The sequence below is a fragment of the Triticum aestivum genome, chromosome 1A (genome assembly GCF_018294505.1).
Source record: "Triticum aestivum cultivar Chinese Spring chromosome 1A, IWGSC CS RefSeq v2.1, whole genome shotgun sequence".
Lineage (NCBI taxonomy): Eukaryota > Viridiplantae > Streptophyta > Magnoliopsida > Poales > Poaceae > Triticum > Triticum aestivum.
This window is the reverse complement of record NC_057794.1, coordinates 328,591,684-328,618,143: the sequence shown is the minus strand read 5'-3', so window position 1 is coordinate 328,618,143 and position 26,460 is coordinate 328,591,684. Positions and strand designations below refer to the sequence as shown.

Here is a 26,460-nt window from a genome sequence, read left to right as displayed (position 1 = left end):
CACCTAATGGGCCAAGGCTGCGCCTAGGGGGTGCTCCGAGGAGAGCACAACCCACCAGGGTGCACCAGGAGGCCCAGGCACGCCCTGGTGGGTTGTGCCCACCTCGGGTACCCCCCCGGACCGCCTCTTTGCTCTATAAATACCCCAATATTCCAGAAACCCTAGGGGAGTCGATGAAAATGGATTCTAGCCGCCGAAGAGTCCCAAACCACCAGATCCAATCTAGACACCATCACGGATGGGGTTCACCACCTCCATTGGTGCCTCTCCGATGATGCGTGAGTAGTTCTTTGTAGACCTTCAGGTCCGTAGTTAGTAGCTAGATGGCTTCCTCTCTCTCATTTGTTTCTCAATACAATGGTCTCTTGGAGATCCATATGATGTAACTCTTTCTGTAGTGTGTTTGTTGGGATCGGATGAACTTTGAGTTTATGATCCGATCTATCTTTTTATATCCATGAAAATATTTGAGTTTCTTTGATCTCTTTTATGCATGATTGCTTATAGCCTCGTATTTCTTCTCCGGTATTTGGGTTTTCTTTGGCCAACTTGATCTGTTTATCTTGCAACGGGAAGAGGTGCTTTGTAGTGGGTTCGATCTTACGGTGCTTGATCCCAGTGACAGAAGGGGAACCGACACATATGTATCGTTGCTACTAAGGATAAAACGATGGGGTTTATCTCTACATAGATAGATCTTGTCTACGTCATGTCATCGTTCTTATTGCATTACTCCGTTTCTCCATGAACTTAATACACTAGATGCATGCTAGATAGCGGTCAATGTGTGGAGTAATAGTAGTAGATGCAGGCAGGAGTCGGTCTACTAATCTTGAACGTGGTGCCTATATAATGATCATTGCCTGGATATTGTCGTAATTATTTGAAGTTCTATCAATTTCCCACAGTAATTTGTTCACCCACCGCTTTGCTATTTTTCTCGAGAGAAGCCACTAGTGAAATCTATGGCCCCCAGGTCTCTTTCTCATATCATTTGCCTTTGTGATCTATTTTTATTTGATTTTATTTTCACATCTATTAAACCAAAAACCAAAAAAATACCTTGTTGCAATTTATTTTATTTGGCGTTCGATCTATCAATATTTACAACTTTCTCCCGTTCGCACACCGTTTCTGGCGCCATTACCCGAAAGGGATTGACAACCCCTTTAACACGTCGGGTTGCGAGTGGTTGTTATTTGTGTGCAGGGGTTGTTTACGTTGTGTTGCTTGGTTCTCCTACTGGTTCGATAACCTTGGTTTCATATCTCAGGGAAATACCTACCGCCGCTGTGCTGCATCATCCATTCCTCTTTGTGGAAATACTGACGTAGCTTCAAGCGACATCAAAAGGAATTTCTGGCGCCGTTGCTGGGGAGCATCTTCAACATATACCAGGTTTCTTATCACAAATCTCATCTCCTTACAATTTACATTATTTGCAATTTGCCTCTCGTTTTCCTCTCCCCCACTTCACAAAAAATTGCTGTTTTATTCGCCTCTTTTTTTCATTCTTCGTTTTCTTGCTGGATCTGTTTTTGAGTGCAATCTTGTTGTGTAGTAATCATGACTCAAGAGAACACCAAGTTATGTGATTTCTCAAATACCAAGAACTATGATTTTATCAGCACTCCACTTGCTCCTCCCGCCACTAGTGCGGAGACTTGTGATATTAATACTGCTTTGCCGAATCTTGTTATGGAAGACCAATTTTCCGGTACTCCTAACGAGGATGTCGCGTCCCATCTTAATACCTTCGTGGAATTATGCGATATGCAAAAGAAAAAAGATGTGGACAATGATGTGGTCAAGATGAAATTATTTCCGTTTTCCTTGCATGATTCTGCAAAAAATTGGTTCTCTTCTTTGCCTCGCAATAGTATGGATTCTTGGAATAAGTGCAAAGATGCTTTTATCACTAAGTATTTTCCTCCCACAAAAATTATTTCCCTTAGAACCCGGATCATGAATTTCTAGCAACTTGAACATGAGCATGTTGCTCAATCTTGGGAAAGGATGAAAATGATGCTAAGGAATTGCCCAACTCATGGGTTAAATCTTTGGATGATCATACAAAATTTTTATGCGGGGTTGAATTTTGTTGCTCGTAATCTTTTAGATTTCGCCACGGGTAGTACTTTTATGGAAATTACTTTGGGTGAAGCCACCAAATTTCTTGATAATATTATGGCAAATTATTCTCAATGGCATACCGAAAGAGCTCCTACTAGTAAAAAAGTTAATTCGGTTGAAGAAATTTCTTCTTTGAGTGAAAAAGTTGATGCTCTTATGAAATTGGTTGCTAATAGAAGTGCTCCTATTGTTCTTAATGATATGCCTTTGTCTACTTTGATTGATAAAAATAGTGATGTCATAGATGTGAATTTTATCTCTCAAAATAATTTCAACAACAATGCTTATAGAGGTAATTTTAATCCTAGGCCATTTCCTAGTAATTCCTCTAATTATGGTAATTCCTATGGAAATCAATCTTATAATAATAATAGGAACACCTCTGATCTTGAGAATAATATTAAAGAATTTATCAATACACAAAAAGTTTTCAACACTTCCATAGAAGAAAAGTTGAGTAAGATTGATGATTTGTCTAGAAGTGTTGATATAATTGCTCATGATGTGGAAAATCTCAAGATGAAAATTTTTGTGCCTAAAGTATATGAATCAATAAAGCTCTTTATGTTTCTATGGATGAAATTAAGAAAAGAACCGCTATGCTTAGAGCTAAACAAGAATTTTTAGAAAAAGCTTTTTCTAGTGATTTATTTCGCAAAAGTGACGAAGATCTTAAAATGATTGGTGTTTCTTCTATTGATTACTTGTTTAGTAAAGTTAATATTGATGAAAAAGGGACTGGAGAAGAGTCAACTTTAGGTAGAAGGCGTCCCAATATTTCGGAGGGTGAAGATCTTGTTGAAAAAATTGATGAAAGTGGGTTTGGAGAGGTCAAAACTTTAGCTAGTGATGTGCCCACTCTTTTGGATTACAAATACTTTAATTATGATACTTGCTCTTTGATTGATTGTATTTGTTTGTTGCAATCCATGATAAATTCACCCCATGCTTATGAACAAAATAAAGCTTTTACTAAACATATTGTTGATGCTATGACGAAAGCTTTTGAAGAAAAATTGGAATTAGAAGTTTCAGTTCCTAGAAAAGTGCATGATGAATGGGAACCTACTATCAAAGTCAAGATTAAAAATTATGAGTGTTTTGATTTGTGTGACTTGGGTGTTAGTGTTTCTACAATTCCTAAATCTTTATGTGATGTGCTTGGTCTTCTAATCTTGAAGAATGTTCTTTGAATTTGCACTTGGCAGATTCTACTATTAAAAAGCCTATGAGAAGAATTAATGATGTTCTTATTCTTGCAAATAGGAATTATGTGCCCATAGATGTTATTGTTCTTGATACTGATTGCAATCCGTCTTGTCCAATTATTCTTGGTATACCGTTTTTACGCACTATCGGTGTCGTGATTGATTTGAAAGAAGGAAATATTAAGTTCCAATTTCCTTTGAGGAAGGGTATGGAACACTTTCCTAGAACTAGAATTAAGCCACTTTATAAATCAATCATGAGGGCATCTTATGGATCTCGAACCAAAGATGACAAAACTTAGATCCTTGCTTTATGCCTAGCTAAGGGCATAAAACTATAGCGCTTGTTGGGAGGCAACCCAATGAATAAATTTTGTTTTTGCTTTTTGCTTCCTGTTTTTGTGTGTTAACACAGTTATGCTACTATTATGATTGTGTTTTTTTATGTTTTAATTAGTGTTTGTGCCAAGTAAAGCCTTTAGGATCTTCTTGGGTGATAGTTGTTTGATCTTGCTGAAAAACAGAAACTTCTATGCTCACGGAATTAATTTTCGTTTTTTACCAGAGAGCGATAAAATACCCATTCAACCTGCAGTAGATCAATATACAAATTTCTCAGGCCATCCTAATTTTTCAGAATTTTTGGAGTTATAGAAGTATTTGAAATAGTCATATTGCTACAGATTATGTTTTCTTTGTGTTGTGTGCTTATTTTAATGGCTCTATGGTTTTCTTTGGTGAGTTTTTGCCATAGAAAAGTTGGAATACAATATATATAATACAAAAACAAAATATGAATTGGTTTGATACAACACTTATAGTAGTGATTTATTATTCTTATACTAACGGATCTCATGATGATTTTGTTGAGTTTTGTGTGATTGAAGTTTTCAAGTTTTGGGTTATCTTACGATGGATGAAGGAAGGATGGAAGAGCCTAAGCTTGGGGATGCCCCAGCATCCCAAGCTATTATCAAAAAATGAGCAACCAACTAAGCTTGGGGATGCCCCCGAGTGGCATCCCCGCTTTCTTCCAACGATCATCATTATTTTACTTGAAACTATATTTTTATTCGTCACATGATATGTGTTTTTCTTGGAGCGTCTTGTATGATATGAGTCTTTGCTTGTTTTTTTTTGTGCTTTAAGTCATCAATCCTTGCTGGACACACCTATTTGAGGGAGCCAAAATTATGTCATGACTTGTTAGAATTGCTCTCTATGCTTCACTTAAATTTTTATGAGCAATGGACTTGCTCTAGTGCTTCACTTATATCTTTTTGAGCACGGTGTGCTCTAGTATTTTTGAAGGAATGCTCTCTTGCTTCACGTAGATTTATTTGACAGTTAGTAAAATTTTCAAGAAATTCTCTTGCTTCACTTAAATTATTTTGAGAGAAAGAAAAAATTGTTATGCTCATGATCTTCACTTATATTTGTTTGAGCTTATGAAAAATAATACATGAAAATTAGTCCCAAAGTGATAGGTATCCAAGAAGGATAAAGAAAAAATGACATGAAGATCATTGGACAAAATAAACTTGATTCTTAGTAATAGTTTTGAGATATGATGATGTGATATGTGAGTCATCTTGATGAGTAATTATGCTTTAGTAAGAATATTGGTATTAAGGTTTGTGATTCCCTATGCAAGTACGAAAGTCAATAGTCATGCAATGAAATTATATCCTACTTGTGGTGCATTATTTGGTGTTATTTATGCTTAATGCTTGCTTATGAGATTACCTGTTTCTTAGTTGGTCGCTTCCCAATCTTCTGCTAGCCTTCATTTTGCACTAAGTATGATCACTACTTGTGCATCCAAAAACCTTTAACCCAGTTTTGCCACATGAGTCCACTATATCTACCTATATGCGATATTCTTTTGCTGTTATAAGAAAATTTGCATGTGCCATCTCTAATTTTAAAAATAAACTTCTCTTTTGTGTGTTCGTTTCACTCGCGAAGTGGTGAGAGGTGGCTAATATTTTCCATGCTAGATGTGTTATTCTCAAGATGAGTGTTTATTCACTTGTCATTGCACGAGAGTAAGGCAAAGGTATTAGGGATGCCCAGTCCCGAAATGCAAAAAATGAATTTACTTTATGTTGTCAAATAATAAATTTGTTGGTATATGGAGGGCACCCGTGGATACGGTTAGCCATGGAAAGTGAAAGTTATGGTGGAAGAAGGAATAAACTTTATTTTCTGTTTGGGAACCGCCTATGATATATCTATGCATGGAAAGTATTGGGAACTCTAAGTCGTTTTCGTTGGTTGGATGGACACACCTCTTGAAATGTTCTTATCTCTAAGTTTTTCACTTTGAGCTCTGACACCTCTACAAATCCCTACTTCCCTCTGCGAAGGGCCTTCTTTTACTTTATGCAATTTTTATTTTGAGTCTCCATCTTCTCTTATAAAAGCACCAACTAGGAGGCAATATGATCGTACTTAAGTATTGGGTGTAGCTAATATTCGAGTGTGTTTCATGAATGGATCAATGTTTGAGCATGATGGGCTAGGGATAGCTTATTTTAGCGTTGATATTTTCAAAGACATGGTTGCTTGTTGATATGCTTGAGTATCTAAATTATCATGTCAAAACTAGAATATTGCTTTGAACAATATAAAAGTCCAATTGTCCATGCTATAAAGAAAGAAATATGATATGACATGATAAGCAGCATTCCACATCAAAAATTCTGTTTTTATCACTTACCTACTCGAGGACGAGTAGGAGTTAAGCTTGGGGATGCTGATACATCTCCAACGTATCTATAATTTCTGATTGTTCCATGTTGTTATATTATCAATCTTGGATGTTTTATAATCATTTTATATCATTTTTTGGAACTAACCTATTGACATGGTGCCAAGTGCCAGTTCCTGTTTTTTCGTGTTTTTTACATCGTAGAAAATCAAATATCAAACGGAGTCCAAATGCCACGAAACTTTACGGAGATTTTTTATGGACCAGAAGGAACATGTTGGGCCCTGGTTGCACCTGGGGGGAGTCCCGAGGAGGGGACAACCCACCAGGGCGCGCCAAGAGGCCCAAGCATGCCCTGGTGGGTTGTGCCCACCTCGAGTGCCCCCCCCCCCCCCGGACCGCCTCTTTGCTCTACAAATACCCCAATATTTCCAGAACCCTAGGGGAGTCGGCGGAATATTCATCCAGCCGCCGCAGTCTAGAACCACCAGATCCAATCTAGACACCATCTCGGATGGGGTTCACCACCTCCATTGGTGCCTCTCTGATGATGCGTGAGTAGTTCTTTCTAGACCTTCGAGTCCGTAGTTAGTAGCTATATGGCTTCATCTCTCTCTCTCTTGATTCTCAATACAATGGTCTCTTGGAGATCCATATGATGTAACTCTTTTTGCGGTGTGTTTGTTGGGATCCGATGAACTTCAAGTCTATGATCAGATCTATCTTTTTATATCCATGAAAGTTATTTGAGTTTCTTTGATCTCTTATATGCATGATTGCTTATAGCCTCGTATTTCTTCTCTGATATTTGGATTTTGTTTGGCCAACTTGATCTATTTATCTTGCAATGGGAAGAGGTGCTTTGTAGTGGGTTCGATCTTACGGTGCTTGATCCCAGTGACAGAAGGGGAACCGACATGTATGTATCGTTGCTACTAAGGATAAAACGATGGGGTCTATCTCTACATAGATAGATCTTGTCTACATCATGTCATCGTTCTTATTGCATTACTCCATTTCTCCATGAACTTAATACACTAGATGCATGCTGGATAGCGGTCGATGTGTGGAGTAATAGTAGTAGATGCAGGCAGGAGTCGGTCTACTAATCTTGGACGTGATGCCTATATAATGATCATTGCCTGGATATTGTCATAGTTATTTAAAGTTCTATCAATTGCCCAATAGTAATTTGTTCACCCACCGCTTTGCTATTTTTCTTGAGAGAAGCCACTAGTGAAATCTACAGCCCCCGGGTCTCTTTCTCATATCATTTGCCTTTGCGATCTATTTTTATTTTCTTTTATTTTCACATCTATTAAACCAGAAAACCAAAAATACCTTTCTGTAATTTATTTTATTTGGCGTTCAATCTATCAATATTTACAACTTTCTCCCGTCCGCGCACCGTTTCTAGCGCCGTTACCTGAAAGGGATTGACAACCCCTTTAACACGTCGGGTTGCGAGTGGTTGTTATTTGTGTACAGGGGTTGTTTACGTTGTGTTGCTTGGTTCTCCTACTAGTTCAATAACCTTGGTTCATATCTGAGGGAAATACCTGCCGCCGCTGTGCTGCATCATCCCTTCCTCTTTGGGGAAATACCGACGTAGCTTCAAGCGACATCACTAGTCTAGTCGATTGCGCGTCCAGACAACCCATTCCACTAGGGACCTTTTAGGACAATCATCATGCAATGCATAGTCCCACAAACAAGTCACGTACTTGTTGATACACATCATTGATAACGTCCAAGGACTATCTTTATTCATAAACACATAGGAAATATCATCATACATTATTGCCTCTAGAGCATATATCCAACACAAGGACGCATCAAGGACGCGAGGGGCATCAATCGGCCAGAGTCACATGAAGCATCTAAGAAGCATGAACTTCCCCTCAGGTCGTGCAACCAGTAACCCTCCGGGCATCTGGTACCTGCCTGCACGCAGACCCGTGGGTTTCGACCCATGTACCCTTCTCTCTCCCGTAGACTATATATACTCGTCCCCTACCTCCGTCCTAGGGTTAGCAAAGTGATATCTCATATCTAGAGAGAGCTTTGCTCATATCTACCCCCTACTCACGTTGAGTCCAAGGCCTCCATGTGCAAACCCCTATCTAAAGGAAGATCCATCTTGGATTCAAGACATCATCTCCTTCATAGGGTTTTTTTATGAACTCTACCATATATCCTTATTCCCTTTGATTGTTCATGTACCTTGTGGATCGTGTTTGTCAGTCTAGTAGATATGTGATTGGACTTGTTCTTGAGTGTTCCTCTTGTGAGTCTATTAGATATATGATTGGACTTGTTCTTGAGTGTTCCTCTTGTGATTTCTCCCTGTTTTCCCCTCGCGTTTTTCGTGTTCCTCCTCGAACCCACCTCCAATTCATGAACATCAGGACAAATCAGGGCACTTTGGCCCGTGCCCTACATCAGGTTGCCTCCCAGTAAGCTCTTTCTTTATAGACATTAAGATAGACTTTGAGATTTTAATGGTGCTCACATGAAAAACAAGAATTGAAGCACAAAAATAGCATCACAAAACATGTAACAAACACATTTAAGTCTAACCCTCTTCATATGCATAGGCATTTCATAGTAAAACAAGTTATCAAGACAAGCGATATCTAGCTCATGCAAATAGGAAGAATGACGCATTAATGATTTCAACACAAAGAGAGGTAATTTAGTGACGTTAAAAATTTTATAACCATATTTTCCTCTCTTATAATAATTACATGTAAGATCATAATCAAAATCAACAATATAGCTATCATATAAAATATTCTCTTTATGACTCATGTGCATACAAATTTTACAATCTTCCAAGATAATGGGATTAACATCAACTAAAGTTTGACATCTTAAACCCATTTTTAACAAAAATTTCATAAGATTGGTTGTTGTCCAAGATAGTGGGATTTTCTAATGTTGACACTCTTCTAATCCCACTTTTAATGTTCATAGCATTATGATCATCACCCCAAACATGATCATTTTAAGTATTAGGCATAAAAAATCATAAAAATGCCTACAAACATATCATACATAGTTTCTCGTAATTTTATTGTATTAGAAACATAAAAAATGAAGACGTAGTTCGTCTCTCATAATAATTGCAAGTAGGGGTAACAAGCACATGCATATTATAAAATCATCATGTATAATGGTGAAATGCAACCCATCTATATAATCCTTAATAATTGCAAACTTCTCTCAAGCATCATTCATAGTGTTTTTGGGAGAATTCAAAAGATAATAGGACTACCAAGCGTGTGTGCAATAGCAATAATTTCATTTTTAGTGTAAGGAACTATAGCAAGTTCATCTCCATAATCATCATTAATATTTGCAGCATAGCAAGCATCACATTCATCAAGAAGGGATATTTCAATCAAATCAACGAGATCATATCAATTATCTACAGATTCCTACAAAGTATCGGTCTCTTCTTGCACAACAGAGATTTTCTTAATAAAATCTTTAATATAGTCACTAGAATCATAATTTTCATAGCAATATTGAAGTATGGATTTTTTCAGATTTATAGAGAGTAGCATCATACTTTTAAATAAAAGAAGCAATTTCATAGGCACCCTTAAATGCAAAAAATTCTTCAATTTATTCGATATCATAGTAATTATAAATACCCTTGGCATAAAAAGATAAGGTTTTATTATCATTAGACTCACATTGGTAGGGAAGGTGTTTTTATAGTCCTTTCTAGAACAACAAGTAAAATCATAATATCCGCATAATTGCAATCTAGATATTTGATCCCATAAGTGCCCCCCCCCTTGAGACAAGCGGTGACGCACAAAATAAGCATGCCCATCTAATGATTTCCCCTCAACTGAGCTAGAGTGGGGTTTCAGCACGAGCACAAATGGATCGAAGATGACCCAAGTAAAAAGCTTTAAGTGACTCCATAAATTCATTATATTTTTCCTTTTATTTTTTTGAGTCAATATGAAGGCAACAAAAGTAAAAATATTTTTTGTATTTTTGATTTTTTAACGAAAACTAATATAGGCAAATAAAGGAACATAAAAAGTAGAACAAGTAAATGATATATGTGTATGAAGGAACTTGTATTTGTTGGGTGAAGTCTCCCCGACAACGGCACCCGAAATTCTTCTGCTACTTGTGATAGGCGTTGGGAATTCCCCCAAGAGTAAGGGTGATGTAGTATAGTAGCAAAAATTATTTCCCTCAGTTAACAACCAAGATTTATCGAACCAATAGGAGAGTCACACAAACAAGGATAAACGGTACCTGCACGGCCGCGCACACACAAAACAAAATACTTGCACCCAATGCGAGGAAGATGGTTGTCAATCCCCTTGAGTCGTTAATTGCAAGGATTAATTCTGTTAAAGATAGATAGATAAATTATAAAACAAAATAAAACATAATATGTGCAAAACGCTATTCAAGATTTTAGTATGTGAAGTGAATGGACTGGGGGGGCATAACTTTCACTAGAGGCATCTCTCATGAGCGTAGTAACGCTGGATATGATTATTGTTGCGCAACTGATAGAAAAACGCATAGTTATGATGTTATTCATGGCATGATCAGTACATAGGCATTACGTCTGTGACAAGTAGACCGAAACGATTCTGCATCTACTACTATTACTCCACCCCTTGACCGATATCCAGCATGCATTTTAAGGTATTATAAGTTCATAACAAACAGAGTAATGCTTGGAGCATGATGACATAATGTAGACAAAGTAAGGCCAAATGACATGTTCGAACCCCATCGTTTTACCCTTAGTAGTAACAATGCAATACGTGCCTCGCTACCCCTTCTGTTACTGGGTGAGGATACCGCAAAATTGAACCTAACACAAAGCACCTCTTCCACTGAAGATAAATTGATCTAATTGGCCAAACTATATGGATAGATCGGAGAGAAAAATAAAGCTATAACAATCACACATAATATAGTTCAAAAAAGACTGAATTATTATCAATGAATAATATGATCATAAACCCACAATTCATCGGATCCCAACAAACACGCCGCAAAAATATTACATCGAATCGATCTTCGAAGAGAACATTGTATTGAAGTTTTTAATTGTCCAATGCTATTGTATTATAAAATGGTGTACACTGAGGCCCGGTTGTCCTAGTGAATTGTTCATGCTTGTGAAAGAATTGATTCAACAACCCCCCTCTAAGTCACGGCGTTACCCGATCATCTTTGATATGGCGATGAGTGTGTTGATGTTTACCACGTTGCTCATGAATTAGCGATGCTAGCCATGAGACAATGGGACCAAGAACTGATTGTTGAGGTCCCTTCGAGCCTTCATGAACTGATAACCGAAGATTGTAATACCCCAAAAAGAGTAGTTGTTTTGCTCTTTTGGCTAATTTTTTTTCTTTCTTTCTTTCATAAAACATCTTTAAATGAATGAATGTTAGGAAGAAGACTTCGAAGCCTTCAAGATTTTGAATGTAATTTTATTTTCTTTAAGAGCACGTTTGATTTTTGCTTGTGCGCACTTAGTGATTCTACTCTCTTATTTGTGTGTGCACTAGCAATGTTTCCTTTTGCATATCAATCGTGGTTTGATGGTGATGTGTTTGCACACAAGTAGAACTTCCGCACGGGATTGGCTGGCATTGTAGTACTGAAATTCAAAGTTCGCTCGTTAGAATTTCCTATCAGAAACCCTGTGGCTGTGATCGAGTTCGTCGTTCAGAACAAGAAGGAAAAGAACTTGCACAGTTACGCGATTACACGCACGCCAATACGTTTGGTTTGGAAGGAGAAGTTGAACACGAGTTTGCCTTCTGGTCGATGGGCCAGCTAGGATCAGTCAAACACTCGTGACTCCGTGATCGTGATGGAACGCATCCATCTAAAAAAATGGCGAGCCCAGATGCGGATAGACGCAGCATCCTGATACGGTTTGCCTTCGGATGCTCACTTTTCCTGCCAGATTTGGGAAGATTCATGGCCAGATTCATTCGAAATCTGCACGAATCGTCTATCTTTGTGGAGTACGTACCAGAATTAGCATGCATGGCGGCCAATTTTGACTGCTGCTAGTAATGGTCGCCTTCGTATAGGAGGCCTGCGTTTCGGTTCATTGAACATGGACGCCGTCTCTTTTCACCGCCGAACATAAGTGCATTGAACCTGCTTTGTTTGTACGTACACATTCACCCTGGCTGGCCGGTTAAAGGGCAAATTAGCTTACGAACTGTCCCATAAAATTTACTCCCTCTGCTCTTAAATATAAAGCCTTTTTTAGAGATCTTAATGTGAACTACATACAGAACGAATCTATACTCTAAAATACGTCTATATACATCAACATTACACTTGCCGTGCATTATTATTGACGTTACAATTTACAAAGAACGGTACGATCTTTTTCTTTTTCTTTTGCCCCGGCACGTTGCTCCTTCCAATCCTGTGCCCGTACGTATGTCCACGTTCACGGCTCGCAGCTCTCCCAACTCCGGACTACCTGCCAGATCCTGAATTCCTGATCATCGGCTATAAATTGGCACCGTCCCCTGCTAGCTTCCCCACACAGCTCTTGATCGATCCCGCTCGCGCTCTCTTCTCTGCAAAAAGAAAACATCCAGTCATCCGTCCTACGATCCCAATGGCCCACGTCCTCGCCGCCGCCGAGCCCCTCACCCTCCTCAAGCGCCCGCCGCCGCAGAACGACGGCTTCGGCGACGACAACGGCAGCACGGAGGAGAAGGCGCCCAAGGCGCGCCGCCGGGAGTCGGACCCGGCGGCGGCACTGGCCGCGGCGCGGCATGAGTTCGGGGAGCACGGCGGCGTGAACATGTCCATCGAGGCCTCGGCCACGTTCACCGTGATGGAGCCGGACACCATGCGCCGGCTCTTCACGGGGGAGCTGGGCCCGGAGCGCGGCGACCTGTACATCTACAGCCGCCACTTCAACCCGACGGTGCTGGCGCTGGGGCGGCAGATGGCCGCGCTGGAGGGGACCGAGGCCGCCTACTGCACGGCGTCCGGCATGTCGGCCATCTCCTGCGTGCTGATGCAGCTGGTGGGCGCCGGCGGGCACGTGGTGGCGTCGCGCTGCCTGTACGGCGGCACCCACGCGCTGCTGTCCCGGTTCCTGCCGCGCACCTCCGGCGTGCAGGCGACGTTCGTGGATGCGGACGACGAGGCGGCCGTGCGCGCGGCCATAAGGCCGGGGGAGACGCGGGTGGTGTACGTGGAGACGATGTCGAACCCGACGCTGGCCGTGGCCGACATCCCGATGCTGGCGCGGGTGGCGCACGAGGCCGGGGCCAAGCTGGTGGTGGACAACACCTTCACCCCCGTCGTCGTCTCGCCCGCGCGGCTCGGCGCCGACATCGTCGTCCACAGCGTGTCCAAGTTCATCAGCGGCGGCGCCGACATCATCGCCGGTAAGGACGCACACATCCAAGAAGTACTCCCAAGTTATGTTGCATGCATGTTCCATGCACGCATGCAAAGACAAGGAACGGCAACAGCTGTTGCGTAGAACGACCCACGTATGCTGGTTAAAAGTCCCACGCATGCAAGCCTATCTCCCCAACTTAAAAGTCAGTTCGACAAAGTCCATACGTACCTAGTTTTTTTATTTTGGATTGCAACTACCCCACGTTTTTAGTCAACCGTCATCTTATTTAACTGGCGTGAAACAATCGTAATCCGGACGTCTCATTCGTTCTGCAAGTTAGGAAAAAACTTCGGCAGTAGCATCACTTGACACACCCAGACATATTGTACTTGCTACCATGCATGGTGGGGAAAGCTACGCTCAAAGCAGCAGTGCTAGCTCACATGCAATGCCCTGAGACACGGGACGAATGGAAAAGGACATCCCGGGGCTGTATAGGTTCAACTACTAGAAAAAAAGAAAAGAAAAGTATATCCATGTTTAAAAAACGGTCTGGAATAACGATGGGATGGCTGTGAGTAGTAATTATTAGGAGAAAATGGTAAAAAGATTATGGAACAGCGATGAGTAATTAGGAGAAAATGGTACCCCGCGCTAAACCATTATGATATGACCGATCTTAATCATAGTTTACATAGTTCGTCATATAACACTAGTACTAGTATTACTTATGCCTAACTCTAGAAGCAGAATTCAGTAGCGGGTAATTCACTGCCGGTGGCCGGCCATCACTTTACGGGACCATGCATATATGCAAAGAGGCTCTCGACACGGACGCCTCTCACTGTTGCACCCCACGCAAGGTGGTCGCCACTCGCCACCCCCGTGTGCAGACAAGGCCCAAAAGGACGAAGCGATGAGTCAGCGATGCTCACCCACACACGTATACGTACTACGAGTACTCGTCTGTAGCCAGCAGCAGCTACTTATCTCTAGCTAGTGCGTGTGGTGTCCCACCTAACCCGTTTTGGCCGTGCACGCGTACGCTCCCTCGCATGCCACCACCACCACCGTCGATCGTCTCGCGGCCGGACGCGAATGATGGAGCCTCGGCTGCCTGCTAGCCCTCCACGGTCCATGGACGACGCTACCCTACGGGGTCGTCCTCCTTTGGCTCCTTGCGCGTTTTCGCGCCATCTGGTCGATCATTGCGCGAGCGAGCGAGCTGTTCCTCTTGCCAGTAATAATTGTCAGCCCGTGAACGGTGCACACCCCACGCATTCATTTTCTTTGGTCCGTAGTAGTCCTGCCATGGCATCGCTCCACGGCGCCGACGGTTTCTTGTGGCTACGCTTTTGGTGCCTAGCGCGATACACCGAACCAAACAAACAACTGATCTCTCGCAAACTTGCATGCATCTAATTGATCAACCTATGTGAAATCTTGCAGCAAGTAGTAGTGACTAACAAGTGTTGACGATTGCAGGTGCGATCTGCGGGCCGGCGAGCCTGGTGAACTCCATGATGGACCTGCAGGACGGCGCGCTGATGCTGCTGGGCCCGACGATGAACGCCAAGGTGGCGTCCGAGCTGGCGGCGCGCCTCCCGCACCTGCCGCTGCGGATGCAGGAGCACTCGCGGCGCGCCGCCGAGTTCGCGGCCCGGATGCGGCGCCAGGGCCTGCGCGTCACCTACCCGGGCCTGCCCGACCACCCGCACCACGCCAGGCTGCGCGCCATGGGCAACCCGGGCTACGGCGCCGGCGGCATGCTGTGCCTCGACATGGGCACCGAGGAGCGCGCCAACCGCCTCATGTACCACCTGCAGAACACCACCCAGTTCGGCCTCATGGCCGTCAGCCTCGGCTTCTACGACACCCTCATGTCCTGCTCCGGCAACAGCACCAGCAGCGAGATGGACCCGGAGGACCGCGCCCGCGCCGGCATCTCCCCCGGCCTCATCCGCATGTCCGTCGGCTACAACGGCACCTTGGAGCAGCGCTGGGCGCAGTTCGAGCGCGCCCTCGCGCTCATGCAGCAGCAGGACACCCCCGCCGCCGCCGGCAAGTACGGCAAGCCCGTCTGACGACCCGAGAGGCTTTGCGTGAACCACCAAGCCCTGATGCCTCATGGCATGTAATGTATTATATACTCCTACCATTACTAGCTAAGTAAGTACGGTTAAGCGCCATCTGGACCTGATCAGATGGATGGACATGCCAGTGTGTTAAGCAGCGCGCCTGATTAGTCTTTGAAGAGCGTACTGTAAGATGCATCATGCATGTATTATCGGAATAAATTGGCGTAATTCCCTGTCAGTGATGATTTGTCAACTGCCATCCCGATTTTTCTTTTCGCTCGCACGCTTCGATTCTGCATTTACTGTGGCTAGTTGCTGTCCATACCAACACCAGAATACTGTTTCAGCAATCAGCTAAAGCTCTAGATATCTAGTCAGAATTCACAATGGCATGTCTCTGAACTCTTAAGTTCTGAACTGAACTCTGAACTAGGCAGAGAAGAGGAAGCAACATGTCTCTTTTCTGCAGGTTGCTGTCGTGTTTAATATTGGCGTTACTGCAGTTTCCAGTTTGCTCATGCGGTCTGAAATATGTTCTGAACCATCTTCTTGGGGCACTCCATCGCCGCGGCTTCCAGCTCTGAGATCTCATCAGGGCTCAGCCTCCAGCCGAGCGCGCCCAAGTTGTCCTCCACGTGCCTCACTGTCTTCACGCCGGGAATCGGAATTGCGCCTTTGCAAACGCACCAGTTTATAGCCACCTGCGTTCAGTTAAGTGTCAAGCTTTGTTTATCAGTGTCAATTTTTTTCTTCATATTTGTATATGTATGACATATATATTGACGAACGTGGGAAGATCTCTTCTTGAAAACTCTAGCTAGCGGTAGTGTACTTGTCGTATTCAGTCACATGTCATCGGGTTTGCGGTGGAATTTTGGAGATAATGGGTATGTTCGCCAATTTGTTCAATGTCGATGTTTTGACTTTTACTTGGCATATTTAAATAGAAAAAATGCGGCATGTGCATCAATCAATGCAGAGGATGGAGGATACATTCTTTTCAAAAATAAAATTTACGCGTGGCAAGACCGCAAGAGCATGACCATCTCTCAAGCTACACGTGGGACTGCCCGTGGAAATCACACCTCAATCCACATGATCCTGACACATGGCCAATAGTGGGGAGCCCACCCAATACGTAGTTGGGCTTGGCGGGCAAGTACAATCCCACAAAACATGGGCAAAGACACTGTCACTGCAAAACGTCGCGGGTGGTCGTGACTTCAATTGGGGCGTGTTTGGTTGCCTGCGTGAGGCCCAATCAGGTCCGTACGGAAAGAAAACAGCATGTTTGATTGGCTGCATACATTGTTGGGATTGTATGGCATGATGTTTAAAGCACTCCTGGGCCTGGCTCCCTGGAAACGCTCGAATCGACAGTTTATCCGGAGCCAGGCCCGAGCAGTGCCCGTGGGCGGCGGCGGCTGCACGCGCGCGGTCACACTCGAGAAGCTGCGTTGCTTCCCGAAGCGCCGGCAGTTATTAGCTTCACCGCCCCTCACCGCTCCCTCTCCCCACTCTCCCCCACTCCCTCCGGCGGCGGCGGATCGGAAGAGAGCAAGAAGACCACCGGACTCCATCACCGGCGAGCGGATCATCACCTGGCCCGCGGCAATGGCGGTAAGCACTTTTCTGTTCGTCATGCACTACTTTTTCGTGTTCGATCCGGCGGTAGATTCAATCCACGGCGGAGAGGGGAATGGGGAATAGAGGTAGATAAGCATGGCAATTCATACTAGTTCAGACGAGTTCATACTAGTTCATGGAAAAAAGTCCATTTTACTCCCTTGAAGAAAATGAGTGGTTCACATAACCCCCTGAACTTTATTTTGGTTCATTAACCCCCTAATCTATCCCAAACCGTTCAAAAATCGTCATTGGTGGGTTTGCACCGGTGGTTTTGCTTACATGGACGAGGTCAAAGCGTTGTTGACCAGTGGGGCCCTCCTCTGCCTTCTCTCCCACATCTGCAGCCACCCCGAGAGTGCCCGAGCTTCGGTCGACGGCCACCATCGCCGTGCACGTGGCCGGAGGAAGCATAGAGCCACACCAAAATGTCGGGATCATCTGCTTCGGTCGACGGCCACCATCGCCGTGCACGTGGCCGGAGGAAGCATAGAGCCACACCAAAATGTCGGGATCATCTGCCTCGTTACCCTCTTCAACTCTGCCAAATCCATTGTGCCAAGCCAACCCCAATCGAGCCTGGCATCGTCGTCTTCCTCGCCATTGCCGCCAGCCACCACGCTAAAATCCGCCATCACCAGCGCGCCCCCGACCTCCACGACCCCTTCGTTGACGCGAGACGACCTCACGCACCTTCTGGACAGGTTCCCGATGAGGCCCGCGACCCCTTCCCCGCAAGCCTGCGCCCCGGTCGCCGCCTTCGGCGTCCATGGCGCCGCTGCAGAGCACTTCTGGTCCCCCTTCCTGTGCCAGCACCCCCTAGGTGAGTCCCTGCTCCTCCGGAGCCTCTCCGTTCCCTCCCTCATCTATGTAGCCTACTCGCGCAGTGTGCCACCCATAGCAGCAGCAGGGGCTGGAGCTTGGCCATGCGGGGAGAGCTCCTCGGGGACGCGCAGCTCCAAATTGATGGGACGGTCAGCTTCAGAGGAGCACCACGGTGCTTAGGAAGCAGAGAAGGAGAAGCGGGGCTCACCAGAGGAAGAGATCGAGGCGGCGACAGTCGATGCCGGAGGCGGGGAAGAAGACATAGTCGCCGGTGATTTAGGGTGACTAGGATAAAGTCCTTTGGCATGAGCGTATAGCAGAGCGAGGGGAAGCTCTAGGACATGGATTGAAGGGGAGGGGGAGGTGTTGGCCACGCGGGCTAAGAACTACAGCGCCGGCGGCATAAACCAAGCGTCGATTATGCTCTCTAGGCGTCAAGGAGGAGAGTGGGGATCCGATTGACGAATGGGCCCCACACCCCACTGGTCAAATACCGCCTTGACTGTGTCCATGTCAGCAAATGGGCTCAAAAACCTTAGAGATGATTTTTGAACGGTTTGGGATAGATTAGGGGGTTAACTGAACCAAAAAAAAGTTCAGGGGGTTATGCGAACCACCCATTTTCTTTAAGGGAGTAAAATGGGCTTTTTTCTAGTTCATGCAAGATCAGAATAAAGGTAGATGCGGTTGAATTAGAAGGGGGATTGGGGGATTTGGGGTACACAACAGACACGGGCTAACCGTGGCGGCCGTTGAGGCGTGCGGAGCGGCGGGTCGAGTGGCTGGCCTTCATCTTCTTGTCCATCGCCGTGCGGGGCGGCGGGTCGTCTTCGTCCTCGGCGGAGTCGAGGTCGATCTGCCAGGTACGACGGCCTGGCTCCGGCGCCCTCACTGGCATCTGCACCGGTTCTTACTCCTCATTAGGCTCCCCACCGATGATCGCCGGCGGCACGATTGTCGTCTCCCAGTACACTGCGGCACGACGGTCATTAGGAGCCCAATAGTTCTTGTACTTGGACCACCTCTTTCTCTGTTTAGCGTCGTCGGAGATGGCCTGATTCATGACCCAGCGAATGATGTCGACTGCCATCGCGCCCTTCGCTAGGTTAGGAATCAGCGTCTTCAAGTCTTGTGCAATGGCCCTCATGAGCAGTGCATCAGATTGCTTCTGCATGTCAGGCATGGAGCCAAAGTTCGAGCACACCTCCATGGTGTTCTCGAACTTGGTGTGGTCACTAGCCGACCATCCGAGGAAGAAGGCCCTCCAGCCAATACCCCAAGGGAAGGGGTTGGTGTTGGAGTTGGAGCTCATGGCGATGGAGAGGAGGAAGGTTGATAGTGAGAGAAGAGAGGGAGTGGGTAAGTAGTGGTGGTCCGGGTGAGTAAATATAGGCGCGATGGCGAGGAGGCAGAGTGACAGTCATGTCATTTTAACTACATGCTCTTCAATAAGCCATGAACTCTGCGATGTGTCTGAGTCCATGAATTATGTGCAGATCGAGGAAAGCAATGAGATGGGCACGGAGGTGCTCCCGACCGTTGACAAGAAGGGGAAGGAGCCGGTTCATCCAATGCCCGAGGTGGTGCTGCCGCCCACCGCCAAGGAAGAACCGAAGACGCCAATGGTTGGTGACGACGAGCGCATGGAGGAGCCCCTCAGCAGCAAGCGCCGCAACTACGGCCACTACCATGAGGAGGGTGGCCCAACTCACTTCTGCAAGGTCATCCTTGCACCAAAGCTTGAGTGCATCCCCATTGCCTCTGGACTTCCCCAAGCACTTCGTCGCGGTGCCAACGGAGTTCAAGCCAAGGAACAACACCGGCTGCTCCTGGAGGGTGACAGTGAAGCTGATGAACGGCAGGGTGACCCTGGATCAGGGTTGGGCCACCTACGCCGCCGTTCATCAGATCAAGATCGGCTACATGGTGACGTTCAAGCTCCTGACTCCCGACAGCCTCAAGGTCATCATCTTCGATGACGATGGCATTGAGGTGGTAAACAAGTGCGGGAAGCACGACGAAGCCTTCGCCGCTAGGGACTAGGGCCGGGGCACCTCCTTCCTAAGTACTATCGAGTCTGCTTTATGGTTTATGCGTTGAAGTGTTTGAACTATCGTTATGATGTGTGGTACTATGTTATCTGAACTATGCTGTTAAGTAGTTGATGCTCTGTTTATGCTCTACTCTGCTGATGATGTGTGGTACATGATTGTGCCGAAGTGTGCTGGTAACCTCACCAACTAGCCAAAGAGGTTACCACACATCAGGCGTTGCATACAACCAAACACCATGCCTTGGATTTGTCCACTTACATGCAGGACAACCAAACACCAGGCAATGTGGTTCAGCCCATGCCGGCAAAAGGGCATGCAAGCAACCAAACAACTTGCAGATGGAGCATTTGAGGCTGCATTTGCATAGCCAGACTGAGTTGAGAAGGCTATGCAATGCAACTACTGTAGACCTACGGCAACCAAACACGCCCCATGTGGCCATCTGAGTACGGTGATTCCTTCAAGGAAGCCTCACTTGTTGGCAGTGCAAAACCTTGTCGGTTGTGTCGCGCCTATCTATTTTCTAACCGATGAACTTTTTTTTCTTGAAATCTCAGAACCTTTTTTATAATGGGAACATTTTATGGAAAATGCCTAATTTTTTGGAATTTGTGATTTTTCTAAACAGGGAAGTTTTTTGAAATTCCAAACAATTCTTGAAAACATGAACACGTTTTTGAATTTATAGTATATTATTTTATACAGTGGAAATTTCAAAACAATATTTGGAAACACATTTTTAACCCAATTGTTTTGAATTTATGAACAAAGTTTGAAAATGAAACATTAAAAAATCCAACCAATATTCGAAAACAAGAATATATTTGAATTTTTTAGCAGCTAGGGAAGCGACCTGGCAACCAAGTGACTTAAGGCTTGTTGCTCGCATGGAGCGATACACAACATCTACCGAGTAGGCCATGGGAGCCTGTCAAGTGGCTGATACGTGTTGGACAGATGGGCTCCGGTGGTCTGAGGGGAAAACTTTGTTTTTGTCACTCTAGTTTTTGCCAACTTTGTTTATGCCACTCTACAATTTGACATTTTACTTTTGTCACTCTTAGTTTTTGACAATACATCACAATTGCCATTCTGTGGCAAAGCAATAATTTTAGAGTGGCAATTGTGATACATTGTCAAAATCTAAGAGTGGCAAAAGTGAAATGAAAAGTTATTGCTTTTGCCACGGAATGGCATTTGTGATGTATTGTTAAAAACTAAGAGTGGCAAAAATGATATCTTAAATTCTAGAGTGGCATATGCAAAGTAGGCAAAAACTAGAGTGGCAAAAAACAAAGTTTTCCCGTAGAAGAACCCACTAAATTTTGGCCTTAACCGTGAGATCCCATGGAACATTTTAAGGCCCTGTTTGTTTCAACTTTAGGCAGCAGATTTTTGTAGGAAAAAATAGAAATTGAAACAAACAATTATTTGTAATCATCTTTGACAGTGAAGCTGAATCTAGATTCAGACCCTTTTCAATGCAATTGCCAGAAGCACGTCCAAGCGTACTTGAGTGGTAAAGCAAATTCTGCGAGTGAAGCTAATCTACATGTGATTCGAAGCCAACAGGGCCTAAGTGGGATGGGCTTGATCTTGCCGACTAATGCCTGTGCCCATCTGCAGCCTAAACCGCCTCACATTCCTAGCTGCATGCGCACGTCCCAGACATACCGTAGCTGGTGCAAAGCTATTGTTAGGGGAATGTATCCGGTGCATCCGCACTTGTGGTGCTACCGGTGCACCGGATGCCATATAATGTTTTAAAAAATCTGAAAAAAAATTCTAGCACGTTAACGCAACATCAATGTATGATGTCACAAAAATTCGTACAAAAATATGAAATATTTTTTGAGCTATAAAAATGACAAATTTGACATCGGTGTGATAATGGGCCAAATCTAAAGCCCAAGTTATGTTATGTACTCCCTCCGTAAACTAATATAAGAGCGTTTAGAATACTAAAGTAGTGATCTAAACACTCTTATATTAGTTTACAGAGGGAGTACTATTTAGTGTTGAATTTTTCATTTTTGTTTTTTGAGTTATATTTTGAATTTTAACTTGAATTTTTGTGACAACCTGTTGTACGAGTGTGCTAATTTTTTTTCAAATTTTTTTGAACATTTTAAAAGCACAATGTGAGTTCGGTGCACCGGTAGCACCACAAGCTTCGGTGTACCAGATATTTTCCCCTATTGTTAGCAAACGAGAAAAAGAAGCTGCAATTTTCATAGAGATTCAAGAATTTGGAGGAGCTTTTGGTAGCTGTGTTGAGTTATGCCTGTATCGTAGGGAAGCCAATGAGGCAGCTCAGAGATGTGCAAAACAGGCTAGCAGCACTAGAAGGAGATGCCTTATGATAGACTTCATTCCTGCTTTTCTTATTGATGTTTTACAGTATGATTGTAATCCTTCTTAGTGTTTAATAAAGCTCCTTGATTGAAAGAAAAAACCAGATGTCAAATTACGGCATGCACATGGTTTCCTAACATATTCTGGCAGGGTAAAGCCAAATTTCAGGAACTCTGCACTTACTATGTAAAAAAAAGACCACTTGCTGTGACAGATCCCTCAATTTGGGTCACTCCAAAGTCGTTCTGCACTTAGGAAAACACGTACCTGGGACATGGTTTTGCCCTTTCGGTCGGCAATACTCTTCAAGCAAGACAGCAGGGATTCCAGCCCAGGAAGAATCTGCCGGAACAACACAGATCTGCATTGCAGGATATGTTGAGAAAGAGAAGAACATACACTCATGAACTGCAATGCAAATTCAGAAAAGGGAAACGGCGCATATTCGCTCGTCCCCCATCGGCCATTACCTTGGCCCATTTGGAAGGTTAGAGGCGTCATATTTCCCGGTGAGCATGCCCAACCCAAGAGGGCTATAAGCGATTAGCTGAACACCCAGGGAATCGCACACGGTTTTCAGCTCCATCTGCTCATCGCCCATGCTCAGCAGCGAGAACTGCACCTGCATTTACAGTAAGTTTGAGGCATAACTACACTGAATGAGAAGTATAGTTAGGCCCAATAGGCCGAAGATGCACGGCCAGCCATTTTCTCGCAGCTAACCTGAGCTGAGCTCAGGGGGACACCTCTGGATGCTAGGTAGCTGTGGATCTTCACAAGCTGCTTCGGCCCATAATTGCTCACACCCACGGCTCGGACAAGACCCTGAAAACGCCACAAACTTCCAGTCAAATGAATGATAGGAAACATAGCATGGCGTGTGCACTGCACAAATCATAATTCAGAAACTTTGGCCAGTTATGTGTCTGAAGAAATGATAGTCAAATCATACATATGTAGAAAGGAATTCAGAAACTTATATCGATGGCATGATATGATTTGTCTGAAAAAATGGCAACCTTGTCATACATTTCAACTAGACCGTCCCAGAGAGCGCGCTCCTGCAGAGGTGCATAGTTAGCAGTAGACCAATGCAGCTGCCCTATTCCGAGCCGATCGATCTGTAACCTTTCTAATGATGACCTGCAAAAGAGGCACTCCGCAAGGTGATTAGAAGCTAATGCAACTTCTCAGATATGCTCCGTCTGAGCTATATGTTTCTGCACGAATCCATTGAATGGATTGAACAAAAGGAAATATGGCTGATGTACATTAAGCACACAAATTGGAGGAGTACTTGCAGGCGTTGACAAACTGGCCTGACGTTAGTCGCCAAGGATACGCAGCAAACTTAGTTGCGATAATCACATCATCTGGAGACTTTATTGGCCCTGTGACAATACAAGGGCATAGAAAGTGTCATAAATTTTAAGCCATACAAATGATAGAACAAGTATCAGTTCACGGTTGCTGAATTCATTTTAAGCAAATTATGCTATCCAACAATCCAAACCTTGGCACTCGCGGATAAATTTTCCGAGCAGCCTTTCGCTTTGGCCATTCAACTTCCCAGTTCCATAAGAGTCGGCGGTGTCGAAAAGGTTTATGCCATTCTTCAGAGCCAAATTGAAACACTCCTGCAGTTCACTATCCATGCTTTCCTGGTAGCCCCAGAGCAGCTGGTTGCCCCAAGCCCATGTTCCAAAACCCATGGGGGAAACTGAAAGGGGCCCAACTTTCACCTACATTTGTGAAACAGCAATGTTACCTTGAGCAGAATTCAGTGAACAAGAGTTGATAACCTAACGTACTAATTGTACAGTCCTCATTTTCTTTCTGAAGATTGCGTTGCATGTTATGGTTCAGACTGTCATGTGAGCATACAAAGATGAACAATTAGCGAGTTGGCTTTACAGATTTCTGGACACTGCACTTGTTAAGAGTTCAATGTTTCACTAGTCCATCAGGACTTTGTGGAAGAGGGATAAGAGCTAATCAGGTCAACTAACCCTCTGCCTGTTTTGACGATGGTCTGATGAATCAACCAACCCTTTTTCTCCTTTTCTTTAGAGGTGCTATCAACCAATTTTACTAGAGACGCTATGTCAGTAGCTTTTCACCCACCTAGAGTTAAAATAAGCACAGCAACAGCAACCTTCTGTCAAGCCTCTAACCCGTTCTCACGTGATGTGGAACTTTTGGGTCGCCGTGCACGGCTTCGGTAAAGAGGAACGGCAGAATCAGAATGCATATCGACAATAGCTCTGAACCAAACGAACAGGGGCTTTTTTCCGTTTGATCCGCAGCCCCTGGGACACCACAGATTAAAGTACTGCTACTGCTACTGCTAATCTAATCGTGTTCCTGCCTCGTGAACAAGTGTGGGTGTGTGCGAGTTCAGACGGTTGTCCTCGTGTCTCATCTACTCGCCATGTTCTTTGATGGCGAGCTGTACTGTACTGTAGGTTCAGCACAGCTCATGTCATGTCGTGAAATCGGCAACGCAGTGTGGAAGAGAGGGTGCTGTGTAACCATTCAATGTTGTGTCGATAGTCTGATGCTGTGTCAAAAACTGCACCAAGCCCTGCATGCCTGCTTCACAGTTCACGGCGCTAGTGCTACTGTAGTTTAAGGCTCTGGAATTCTGGATAAGCAAGACTACAAGTTTATCAAAAACAGGGGAAGTGCTCCGATGGTTGCGCGACTCGAGGTCGTCGCTATGAAATTCATGCAAAATTGATGTGAAATCGCCGCATTCCGAACGGTATAATATGCAGGAGACATGTGTAGGAGAGCTGGCGTGTCGGGACCTTTTGCCACGGCCAGAAGAGGGGTCCGAGGCGCAGCGCCGCGGCGGGCGGCGGCGGTGACGAAGGTCGCCGGAGGAGGACGCCTCCGCCGTGCGGCTGCGACGAGAAAGGCGTCGCCGGCGCCGCCTTGGCAGCCGGCTGGGCCATCGTCGGTGGAGGGTGAAGAGGGAGGGAGGGGGCGCGTTCGTTCGTGTCCGTTCGTCTCGCGATAAAACCCCATTCGTTTCGATGCGGCACGCGTTGCGTTTTACTGGCATGTGCATCGCACGTGACCTCCTTTTTTTTCGAGACAACGCACGTGACCTCCTGGCATGTGCATAGCCGGGCCGGTGGGCAAGCAGAATGTGGGCTAAATTTGTTCTGGCCCAAGCCCAGCGAGCATGTATGATTTCTTTTTATTTCCAGAAGATTCTATAAACTCCCGCTTCGAACTTGAACTTTCCTGGAGGGTGTCACGGCCATTCTCTGCAAGAAAAGAAAACGTTGTACTTTAGGATTGTAGGGGGGAAATGGCTACTGGTGTACTGCCGTAAATATGAAATCCTCCTTGTCTTACCACTGAAGTGCTAACTAATTAAATGGGATCAGTAGCTCCTAAACTGAAAGACTGTTGATTCTGCCGATACATATTTGGATATTTGCATTCAAGTTGTGCCGCCGCGGCAATGCCAGCTACCCGTGGTAAGTAACTGGTACGTGAAAGACGGGTGCATGCTGATATTTGCCCTTCTAGTATTTTGCTACGCCATGCTTTTCCCCTGCAATGCTTGTCGACAGAGTCAAAGTTGTCTGGTCGTCGATGCATGCTTTTTTTTTGAAATGGAGGCATGCCCCCGTCCTCTACATCATGATGATGCATGCGGCCATCTTATTAATAATTCAGAAAGTATCGTCATAAAAGTCTTACAGCTCGTAAACGGAGCAAAAAGAAATAAAGAAAAATATATGCGGACAAGAATAACCGGTATGATAAAAGAAGGATAAGCTCCCTAGACTCCTATCCTATTATGCGAGCGCCATCCGAACCGGTTGAATATAACCCGAACTACTATCTCCCATTGGTCGACGCGTGTGGTGGATTGTTTGGCATCGACCGGCGCAGGCCTCGGCGCTTGAGCGGTGAGGGCTTTATCGATGGTCGTTGAAGGTGGAGTCGGAGTCGCCCTCGCGGAGGAGTGATGACGATGACACCAGATTGCAACCTCGACGACGCTTTTCTCTCGACAGCGTGTGTGTGTTCTTGTGTGGGTTGCTAGATCGTCCTTTGTTTCTTG

General features: G+C 44.8%; 2 protein-coding genes across 2 annotated transcripts; one reads left to right on the top strand and one right to left on the bottom strand.

Moving 5' to 3' along the window:
* The first annotated feature begins 12,598 nt into the window (after positions 1 to 12,598).
* On the top strand, positions 12,599 to 15,754 carry LOC123048811 (methionine gamma-lyase). Its single transcript, XM_044471844.1, has 2 exons — positions 12,599 to 13,481; positions 14,924 to 15,754. The coding sequence occupies exons 1-2, from the start codon at positions 12,698 to 12,700 to the stop codon at positions 15,520 to 15,522; spliced, it is 1,383 nt and encodes a 460-aa protein (XP_044327779.1). The 5' UTR covers positions 12,599 to 12,697; the 3' UTR covers positions 15,523 to 15,754.
* On the bottom strand, positions 15,698 to 25,402 carry LOC123048823 (pyridoxal reductase, chloroplastic). The gene is made up of 8 exons (XM_044471853.1): positions 25,187 to 25,402; positions 23,890 to 24,118; positions 23,674 to 23,767; positions 23,396 to 23,519; positions 23,100 to 23,201; positions 22,847 to 22,998; positions 22,644 to 22,737; positions 15,698 to 16,217 (listed from the first exon to the last, which is right to left on the bottom strand). Exons 1-8 carry the CDS (start codon positions 25,331 to 25,333, stop codon positions 16,032 to 16,034), a joined length of 1,128 nt encoding a protein of 375 aa, XP_044327788.1. The 5' UTR covers positions 25,334 to 25,402; the 3' UTR covers positions 15,698 to 16,031.
* Positions 25,403 to 26,460: the final 1,058 nt, after the last annotated feature.

Bases quoted from the DNA above. Each gene is read 5' to 3' on its own strand.
- LOC123048811 (XM_044471844.1), top strand. From the start codon at position 12,698: ATGGCCCACGTCCTCGCCGCCGCCGAGCCCCTCACCCTCCTCAAGCGC. The intron at 13,482-14,923 runs GTAAGGACGCAC...TGACGATTGCAG, and splicing joins CGGCGCCGACATCATCGCCG to GTGCGATCTGCGGGCCGGCG.
- LOC123048823 (XM_044471853.1), bottom strand. From the start codon at position 25,333: ATGGCCCAGCCGGCTGCCAAGGCGGCGCCGGCGACGCCTTTCTCGTCG. The intron at 23,768-23,889 runs GTTTGGATTGTT...GTATTGTCACAG, and splicing joins ATTTATCCGCGAGTGCCAAG to GGCCAATAAAGTCTCCAGAT. The intron at 22,999-23,099 runs GTTAGCTGCGAG...CTGTAAATGCAG, and splicing joins TCCCCCTGAGCTCAGCTCAG to GTGCAGTTCTCGCTGCTGAG.